The following is a 9,980-nucleotide window of genomic DNA, read 5'->3' as shown; positions in this document are numbered from 1 at the left end:
AGGAGAAAGAGGAGGAGGAAGAGGAGGGGAGAGATATGTCCCCATCCCATCCCCCCTCTTCATGACATGAGTCCGGGGGTGCTCTGCCCCACTCCCAGAGACCTGGTGTGCCTGCGCTGGGAGAGGGGTGAGGAGAGTCCCCGAAGGGACGCACGGCAGCTGCCACCTCCGTCAGCTTCTGTTCATTTTAATTGTGACAAACTAGTACAGGCCCCGCAAACAGAACCAGGACAGAGGAAGGAGGGAGAGGAGGAGAACTGAAAAAAGAGAGAGGGAGGCTGTAGGGGGCACAGCAAGTCCCTCAGCCCGGGCATCAGCAAGTCCAAGGGGGCTGGGGGTGGGAGGGGATGGAGTCAGTCCCCAGGGTGCCCCACTCTCTCTCCCCCTCTTCCTCCTCACAGCTGCTGCTCAGTTGTTGTCTGATTCATCCTCAGCTTCCCGGAGCCAGGTGAAAAAGGCTGTCACCGATTTGAGAGCTACCCCTTTGCCCTGCTGCTCAGCTGGGTCCTTGCTGGACTCCCATTTGTAGAAAGCCTCCTCCTTGATGACGTCCTCATCGTACAGGGCATCAAAGAACATCCGCAACAGGTCTGGGGGGGGAGAAAGAGGGGCTTCTGCCATTCTCCATCCACCAGCCACTCTTCTGGGGTGGGGACACACCTGCCAGCCACCCCCTCAGCCCACCCACACCCATGACACTCACTGGGAGGCTGGTCCAACTTCACCACCAAGGCTTGAAGGGCATAGAGTGCCTGGAGCTCCTTCTGTTCATCCCTCAGGTACTTCTGCAGCAGCTTGGCTTGGTTGCGGATGACCATGGCGTCCACACGGTATGGGTTCTCGACTGCAGGGGACAGGGTGTGAGTGGGGCAGCATGGCCAGGGGAACCCCCACCGCTCCTGCTCACCCTGATACTCACAGACAATGGCCGAGTGGCACACAGACGTCATCAGGGCCCTGATAAACGTGTTGGACGAGACCTGCTGCTCACTCAGGTTGGCCTGGAGGAAGGAGGGAAGATGACTGAGGTGGGGAGGGAGGCAGGAGAGAGACCCCCAGACATGCAGGCACTGCGCCCACATCCTCACCTCAATCCAGTCATGTATTCTTTGGTTGTTCGGGTTCTCCTTCAGCAGTTTGTCCATTTGCCTGCACAGCTCCTCCGAGGTCAGCTCCTTGCGGCTCGGCGTGTCCGAGCTATCCCCCATCGTGTACTCCAATTTCTGGGGGAGCAAGCAGAGAGAGATGTTAAAGGCAGAACAGGGGAACACCAGACTGCCAGCAGCAGGACCCCCCCCAGGGTCCTCCCATGGCCCACCACTCCCCTCACCACTACCAAGCCCCCACCTGCTCTGTAACAAATTTGTTGACATCCTGGTCCTCAGGCAGGAATTCCTTCCAGCTCAGGCCCCCATCCCGCCACAGCTTGCCTGCGGTCTTCTGGCTCTGTGGGACAGACAGACAGCATCAGCACACCATGCCCTCCACCTCCTGGGAGGGGGACACTGCGGCTTGGCCATGCCATCTCCATGACCCAGACACTGCAAGGGATGCCTCCTGCCATCAGAGGTTCAATCCCCACATGACCACCTGAGCCACAAGCAGGCAGACAGTCCCCAAAGCAACACTCCCCAAGTGCACCCATGCAAGCCCCATGTACTTACCATGCCCTTGCACAACAAGCCCAGCACCTCAACCAGCAGCGTGGTGGCCTTCCCAATGGGCACCAGGGGCTTCGTGATCTCCCTGTGGGGCACAAAAGACTTGCTGAGTTGCCTGCCCCATGAGCTCCCCAGTGCCAGTTCTCGAGAGGAGCACAGCCCTCACACCTGAACAATTCCTCCATGGGAATGCCTTCCTCTTGCAGGATGGGGGTGATGAGCTCAGCCAGGTACAGCCAGATGTGCGGGATGTCAATCTCCATGTCCTCTGCGATCTCCAAGATCTCCCGCAGCCTGGAGGGCAGAGGGGGCTGTTGGCATCCAGCAGTCCCTGCGCTCCCGGCTAGGAGGGACCTCAGCAGGTCTCAGTGCTGAGCCCAAGGCAAGGCCAAACTCAAAGCCAGGTTGTCCCAGCTTCTCACCCTTTGTAGTACTGCTCCTTGGAGAGTGTGCCCGCCTTAACCAGCTGGCAGAGCAAGGCCCCCATGTGCTCACGGGAGATAGTGCTCCGCTCCAGCGTGGACTCGATGCCATTCTGCACGAAGATGTAGAGCGAAGAGGGGCTGCCCAGCTCCTGCACACACTGCAGGGCTTCCTGCAGGGAAAAAGGGGGGTCAGTACTGCCGCAGAGCCAGCTCTGGTTTCACTCTTCCACATCCACGCACCACCGGCACCGTGTCCAACAGCACTAACACAGAGGGAAGCATATGGTATGCTGTGGGGGACATACAGTGCTGTGCTAGGCCACCCACTCCTCTCACCTTCATGTCATTGATGTGCAGGTATTCCTCTATGATCGCCTTGGACTTCTTCTCCAGCTCCTCTTCTGACAGTGCAGGCTTGGTGGATGTTGCAGGAGGTGCTGGCTCTTGTTTAACTGTAAGGAGAGAGCAAGGATCAGGCACTGCCTGGACAGGCAGAGCCACAGGCCACAGTCAGACCCTGGGATACAGCTCCTCCCCAGCTCACTGGTCTCTCGGCTCCGGTCCCTTTCCTCTGTCATGCTAGCAGCCTTGCGCACGGCCTCAGGGGCGCCCTGCTTCTCCCGTTCTCGGCTCCTGTCTTCTGTCTCTTTGCTGAAGCTCCTCTTGGTGAGGGCAGACCTGTTCCTGTCTGCCCGCTCCCCCCGGTCAGGACGTTCCAAACGGTCACCGCCCTTCTCCGAACGTGACTCCCGGTCCCCTCTGTCCCCAGCCTTCTCTGACCTGTCACGGCTGGAGCTGCTCCTGGGTGGGAAAAAGACATACACAGGGTAAAGAGCCCATCACCACCCTATCCCTCATCCTAGACTGCAGAGCTCCACAAGGTAAGGCAGTCCCACTTCAATCCCCACCTTTTTTAATACTTCACCACTCTCAGGGAAAACACTTTCCCCTATTTCTCCCCTGTTCCAAATCATGTTCTTCGCCTTCCACTCCACCTCTTGGCACAGCTGAGCAGAGCCTGGCCCTGTCTTGCCCACACCTTCCTCCTGCTCCAGACTGTGAATCCCCCTCTGCCTTTCTCTTCTGAACAAACCCCAAAATCCAGCTCTCCTTGGGGACTTCATGCTCCAGCCTCCACAGGACTTCCTCCAGCCCATCCATGTCTATCTGATCCCAAGACCCCCAGACTGGACCCAGCACCCAAGGTGTGGTCCCCCAAGCACCAAATGGTGGGGTGGAAAACCATGGTGGGGTCAACCTTCCTTGCCAAAAGGACTCACCCATGACTCCAAGCCCTCCCAAGGTCCCATCTTGCCACAAGGGATTATTCCAGTCCAGACACCATAACTTGCCCACATACTGACCAACCATGGCCTGATTTGGGGGGATTCCTTCCCACACATCCAAGCACCAAGGCAGGGCTGGTTTCTCACCTCTGCACCACACGGCGAGGCTCTGGGCTCTCAGCAGGTGTCGACTGCTGGAGCGCTGAGAAGCGGTTCAAGGTGCTCGTGGCTGGTCGCCCTGAATCAGATGCTGGGCATGAAAAGAAGGAAGTCTCAGAGTTCGGCACCTCCCCAGTACAGGAACTGCTAGGGGAAGGATCCCTCCTCCTACCCCATCCCATGGCACTCAGCCAGTCCCACACTGCCTACCTGAATCCGTGGGCTTTGCACCAGACCCTCCGCTGCTGCCTTTGCCCCAGCTCAGCCGCCCACCTGGCGCAAAGAGCTGGTTGTTGGAGTCAATGGATCCAGGCTGCAGTGGAGACAAAGAGTCAGCCCTGAACACTGGGGGAGGATCCAGGCCACGCAGCCAGCTCAGCTGCCACATTGCACCCCCCCAGCCTCACCTTGGTGATCTTCGTTAGCCGGCTGGTGTCGATGGGCCGGTTGCCCTTGCTGATGGGCACCGTGTTCCAGCCATCGTCTGCAACCAGACTACTGCGCCCTGGGCAGAAGGGCAACAGTGGTAAGGTGCAGCCTGGTCTCAAATGGTGTCCAGTGGTAGCAACCCACCCCCAGCAGCCTCAGGTGCCCCCAAACCCAGGCACTCACCACCGGAGGATGGCCCGGGAGGTCCTCTCCTCTTGTCCTTTGACATGAGCTGCTGCACTTTGATGTGTTCCCGATGCTCCTCCATCTCTGCTTCCTTGTGGATCTGATCGATGGTTTTGGGGCCCTGGTCTCCTCGCCGCGGCACCCAGCTATTCTGCAGAGAGCAGGAAGGATGGAAGAGGGTACTGAGTTGGCTGGAAGATGGAGGCAAAGACATTCCCCCTTCCCAGACCTCCCACCCTCTCGGCCTCAGGCCGGTCTCATGCCTCGGTCATCATCACTCTCCAAGTGTTGTGGCAGCTTTTGGCACAAAAAGGCTCGGTTCCCAGAGCCCCCCTGCATTAAACAGCTGCCAATTACTGTGCGCCCATTACCACGCTACCATGCTAACCAAGGGCTAGGACTAGCATGGTGTCTCTGGGGCTGGCTACAGCTTACATACCCACCTCCCCTGTCCCAGGGACACATGGATTGTTGCCATACAGAGGACACAGGCCAGCAGCAGAGAACAGTCCCTAGGCAATAGCAGTCCATGTGCCTTACCCGTCTGAGGTCAATCACATCCTGCAGCATGAAACGGATTCGGGATGATGTTTTCTTCTCTTTGATGATCTTCTCCATCTGATTGAAGTACTGGTCCATTCTGGGCTATAGAGGAACAGAACCACGGTCACATCCCTCCCAAAGAAAAGGGCAGGGCAAGGCAAGCCAGGGCAGAGCAAGGGGTACCTTGGCTTTCTCAAAGTCCAAGTCCTTGCCAATGGTTGTAAGCAGGCGGCAAAGGCACTCAAGAGACTCCTCATCGTGGTTTTTGAGCAGCTTCACTACGCAATCATGCATGATGGCCTCTGTCAACATCTTCAGTTTAAAGAGCTCTCCAATGAACTTGATGTTGCCCAGGGATCGACGTCGGGCTTTGTCCCGCGCCTCCTCCAGCTCGTCCTTCATGCGTGCCTTCTCCTCGGGCTGCAGGAAAAGCACAGCAGGACAGCTCAGTGCCCAGAGCCACCCTGAGGACACCCATACCAGCCCTCAGCTGCAGCCTCCCAACCCAACTCACAGCACTGGCATCGTCCATCTCCTTTTGCCGCTTCTCAAAGATCTCATCATCGTCCTTGTCCTTCTCAAACTCTTTCTGGCAGCGGTTGAGCAGCAGCTTGCGGAAGTTCACAGTCACTGTGGGCTTGTCTGTTGTGGGCACTTTAAGCTGCAAGGAGTGGCATAACCCAGAAAAAGAACATGAGTCTTGTCTTCTCCAAACGCTGGCCAGCTAAGACCGAGGCACTGCTCAAACCAGGGAAAAGCCATTCTGCAACCTTGTGATGCCCTGCTAAGTCTCTGAGCTTGATCCATGATACACACACACACTCTAGTTTCCCCATCCCACACAAAAGGACTGCACATTGATGAGCTCTGCTGAGGTGCCTGAATAAACCTCTTCCCACTTGACAGGAGACACCCCCAGTTTCTGCTCACCCCCATAAGGCAACGGCACATGTTAGCATAGGCAACAGAGAAGTTTGGCTCCGAGATGGCCTTCTCGAAGACGAGGTCGATGACACCCTTGAGCCGCTCCTCCGTGTCGATGGACAACTCCATCACCTGCTTCATCAGTTGCTGGAACATCTGGGGTGTCAGCTTGTTGAGGATGCTGCGGACACGGCGGAGCAGTTCCTGTAAGGATGGCAGGGTCAGCAAGAGCTGGGCACACTCCCCCTGCTGCCCTCCCACTGGCCACCCGCTCCAGCTCCCACCTGCGTCTTGATGTTCTCAGGATCCTCCTCCTCGGAAGCACGTTTGCTGCTGGGTTTCCAGGCCTTCTCAGCCTTGTTCAGCTTGACATCCTCATTGAGGGTCACGGTAGCAATGATTTTGCGGGGTTCCTTCCTCTGGCTCTGCTGGGCGCGACGGGGACCCAACCCTGAGGGCTGGTGAAGGGAGAGAAAACTCAGCTCTTTGCTCTGGGACCACCTGGACCAGCTCCCAGGGAGCCCCCAGTCCGCCTGTTCAGATCCTCAACTCCATCATGGACATCAGCGGCCCAGACACAGTGGCACGAAAGCTTGATCATCATGGAGAGGCGGAGTAGGGGGCATGAGTGAAGAGATACTCACCAGGCCCCGGCTGCCCATGACAGGCCGGCCAAGGTTGGCAAAGGAGGGGGTGAAGTCAGGGCTGCAGTTCATGCCGCTGAGGCGGATGGGGTCAAGTGCCCGCAGTGGGGTCTTGTTGGCCTGCGAAGGTACACAGGGCTGAGGATGCCCGGGGGCAGAGGAGCGGGATGGATCCATCCCCCAGCCTCAGCGCCGGGACAAGGAACTGGAAAAAAGGCCCCAGAGGTGCCCCCACCCAGCAAACCCAAGCTCAAAGGTGGTTGCATATGCTGCAACAGGACCCTGAGCACAGCAGGTAAGTCCCTGCCCTGCCTTGACAAGGCACAAAGAGGAGCCAGACCCCCACCTGGCCACCACCCATGCTTCCCCAATTTCCAGGTCCGCACCAACCTTGTCCAGCACCACATCTGTGATCTGGGGCAGTCCCTCAGGTTTCTGCATGCTGGCAAAGATGAACTGGAAGCCCAGCAGGAACTCACGGTCGTATCGCTTCTTCTCCTCAGGGTTCAGTGGCTTCCATTGCTCTGCAGTGGGGGATGAGAGGGAGACCCTGATGTGGCCTGTCCCATAGCCTCCACCTTGACGTATGGTAGGTCTGGACCCACACAGAGACCAGAGAGGAAGGATGTAGACAACTGCACAGTTGACCCAGCCTGGTACACCGTGAGCATGACACGGCTTACTCGGAAAGCCCAATGCTACCATAGAATCATAGAATTTAAGGGTTGGAATGGACCTTACAGATCATCTAGCCCCAGCCCTCCCTGCCATGGGAGGGACACCTCCTCACTACATCAGGTTGCTCAAGGCATCATTCAGCCTGGTCGTGAACACTGCCAGGGTCAGGGCAGCTACCATGTCCCTGGGCAACCTGTGCCAGTGTCTCAACACTCTTACAGTGAAAAACTTTTTTCCAATATCTAACCTGAACTTCCCCTCCTTCAGTTTGAATCCATTATCCTTGTCCTATCATTGCAGTTCCTAATAAGAGTCCCTCTCCAGCACCCTTGTAGGCCCTTCAGACACTGAAAAATTGCTATGAGGTCTCCACGCAGTCTTCTCCAGGCTGAACAGTCTCAACTTCCTCAGCCTGTCTTCATAGGGGAGATGCTCCAGTCCTCTTACCAACTTCATGGCCCTCCTCTGGACTTGCTCCAGCAGTTCCATGTTCTCCTTATGTTGAGGACACCAGAACTGCACACAGTATTCCAGGTGGGGTCTCACAGGATCAGAGGGAAGAATCATCTCTTTTGACCTGCTAACCACACTCCTTTTGATGCAGCCCAGGATTCCATTGGCTTTCTGGCCTGCTAGCACACACTGCAGCTCCCGGTGAGCTTCTCATCCACTGTCACTCCCAAGTCTTTCTCCTCATTTCTGGTTTCAGTTACTTCCCCACCCAACCTGTAGGCATGCCTGGGATTGCCATGGCCCAGATGCAGGACCTTGCACTTCATTTTGTTAAACTTCATGAGGTCTGCATTGTTGCACCTCTCAAGCCTGTCAAGGTCCCTCTGGATGGCATATCCCTTCCCTCCAGCTGTGACTGCCCCACACAGCTTGGTGTTGTCAGTGAACTTGCTGAGGGTGCACTCAATTCCACTGTCCATGTCACCAATGAAGATGCTGAACAGTGTTGGCCCCAGCACTGACCCCTGAGGGACACCACTCGTCACTGGCCTCTATGTGGACAATGAGCCGCTGACCAGAACTCTGAGTGTGACTGTCCAGCCGGTTCTTTATCTACCAAGTGGTCCACCCATCAAATCCATGTCTCTCCAATTCAGAGACAAGGATGCTGTGCGGGACAGTGCCCAACCCCTTGTGTAAGTCCAGGTAGATGATATCAGTTGCTCTGCCCCTATCCACAAATTCTGGGGCCCTACCATAGAAGGCCACCAGCTCCCTGCCTCCTGCCAGGACCTCTGGGACCTCTGTCCCCCACACCATACCAGGCTTGCAGACAAGATGGGAGGAGAACATGAGGTTTAGGACAGTGGGACCATGCTGCCTTCATCCTCCCCACTGCTGGGTCCCAGAGGTGTTAGCTGGCAGCAGAGGCCTGTCCCAAGGCATGGCTCACCTTCCTTGTAGCGATACTTCTGGTCACCAGCCTTGCCCTTCTCTGGGGCCAGCTTGTCCTCCTTCTCCTCCCACGTCTCCTCCGACTCTTCCTGTGGACGGGCAGGAGCCGCATCCTCTGCTTCACTGGCAGGGGTGGATGTGGGGGGCTTGTTCTCCGCCTCTGAGGCACTGTCACCAGTCTGAGACTGCATCGGGAGGCAGAGGGACAGCAGTGACACCATGAGCCTGGTCCTGCCCTCTCCACCCCACTTCCCAGTGTCCACCCTGCCTCAGATCCTCATTACCATCACAGAGCATCAGTGGCCCAGACACGATGGCACAAAGCAGAGTTCATCACAGGAGGAGATGGGACACAGCATGAACCCCAGACACCCCTGGGACACTCACCTCTTTAAAGGCATCCAGCAAATCGCCCACTGCCTCCTTCTTGTTCAGCTCCTTCATCCTTCGCTTCTTCTTTGGCACCGACACGGCGACTGTGAGGAGAGGCAGAGAAGTGAAAGACAGGAACCCTCTCAGTCCCCCAGGCACCCTGACACCAGCTACAGGGTCACCAGTGACGCCCCAGTAACATGAGGCAAGCTTCAAGATCCCCATCTCCAAACACACCGGGTACCCACCTGGGTGTCTGCAGCCCTGCGAATCCTACACACAGCCCACCAATGGACCCCGCTCCCTAAGCGTGCACTCCAGAATATACCTGTACAGACACATCTCACACCTTTTCCCATGCAGCCACTACACCCCAATTTACCCTTTGTCTTTCCGAAGCCCCCATTCCCAGCATTTCCCTAGTGCGACACTCCCCATCATCCTCAGGGAATCCATGCAGACACCCACCCCCCTCTGCAGGGCAGCCCTTATTGGGACACTCCCATACACACCTCTGCCCCCATATACACTCCCCTTGCACCCTTATACACCAGCCCATATAGATCTGCTCCCCAGAGGCACATTTGCTCTCAGGCTGCCCTCCTACAGCCCCCCGTATCCCTGCACAGGGCACTCCATATAAACACATCCTGTGTACCCATCTTCCCCATCACCCCTATGTAACCCCAACACTCCAGTGCAGGGTGCTTACAATAAAGAGAAATATCTTCACACCAGCACATCCCCAGAGCACCCCTTTCCCCAAGCAACTCTATGTACTTGCACACCCTTAAACAGGTGCCCCACATCTTCCCTGCCAATCCTGCATCTCCCCATGTCCTCAGATGGCTGGGGACAATTCTCAGATACAACCCCAATACACCCACCCTACAGCCCTGCATAAGGCATTACATAAACCACATCCCCTTCTGTACCCACCCCATACTCCTCCACGTGGATACACTCCCCAGATATCTCCCTCATCTCACCATGCACAGGCACCTTGTTCCCCTCAGCATCCCATACCCACACCCCCTGTCACCTAACCCTATCCGCCCTCTGACACCCTCCCCATACCCCACGCCTAGCACCACACCCACACGATGCCCCTTGTCACCCAACAGCCCAGCACTCCCAACCTTGTGCGGTCGCCTCCGAGGTCTGCGAAGGGGCAGGGGCTGGGCTCAAGCTTCGTTCCTGGGCCTCGCCAGGGCCTTCGCTCTCTTCCTCCTCCTCCTCTGCTGGGGGGGAGGCAGGGGTGCTGGG

At 57.1% G+C, this 9,980-nt stretch overlaps 1 protein-coding gene across 1 annotated transcript; it reads right to left on the bottom strand.

The window, feature by feature from the left end:
* EIF4G1 (eukaryotic translation initiation factor 4 gamma, 1) lies at window positions 1-9,953 on the bottom strand. The gene is made up of 24 exons (XM_009071689.1): window positions 9,854-9,953; window positions 8,730-8,818; window positions 8,341-8,527; window positions 6,648-6,781; window positions 6,258-6,395; window positions 5,898-6,071; window positions 5,620-5,817; window positions 5,204-5,350; window positions 4,873-5,109; window positions 4,687-4,791; window positions 4,144-4,297; window positions 3,939-4,036; window positions 3,742-3,844; window positions 3,520-3,622; window positions 2,631-2,887; window positions 2,423-2,538; window positions 2,084-2,256; window positions 1,830-1,955; window positions 1,665-1,746; window positions 1,348-1,446; window positions 1,089-1,223; window positions 920-1,001; window positions 704-844; window positions 1-590 (listed from the first exon to the last, which is right to left on the bottom strand). The coding sequence occupies exons 2-24, from the start codon at window positions 8,784-8,786 to the stop codon at window positions 409-411; spliced, it is 3,228 nt and encodes a 1,075-aa protein (XP_009069937.1). The 5' UTR covers window positions 8,787-8,818; window positions 9,854-9,953; the 3' UTR covers window positions 1-408.
* Between the last annotated feature and the right edge of the window lie 27 nt (window positions 9,954-9,980).

Source organism: Acanthisitta chloris, unplaced genomic scaffold, assembly GCF_000695815.1.
Source record: "Acanthisitta chloris isolate BGI_N310 unplaced genomic scaffold, ASM69581v1 scaffold6753, whole genome shotgun sequence".
In the NCBI taxonomy this organism is placed as follows: Eukaryota; Metazoa; Chordata; class Aves; order Passeriformes; family Acanthisittidae; genus Acanthisitta; species Acanthisitta chloris.
This window is presented reverse-complemented; position numbering and strand designations above follow the sequence as displayed.

What these genes read in the sequence shown, in the direction of transcription:
- EIF4G1 (XM_009071689.1), bottom strand. Translation starts at nt 8,786, where the DNA reads ATGAAGGAGCTGAACAAGAAGGAGGCAGTGGGCGATTTGCTGGATGCC. An exon ending in TGCACATCAATGACATGAAG is followed by an intron (nt 2,257 to 2,422) that starts GTGAGAGGAGTG and finishes TTTTCCCTGCAG; the next exon opens with GAAGCCCTGCAGTGTGTGCA. An exon ending in GCTTGTTGTGCAAGGGCATG is followed by an intron (nt 1,447 to 1,664) that starts GTAAGTACATGG and finishes TCTGTCCCACAG; the next exon opens with AGCCAGAAGACCGCAGGCAA.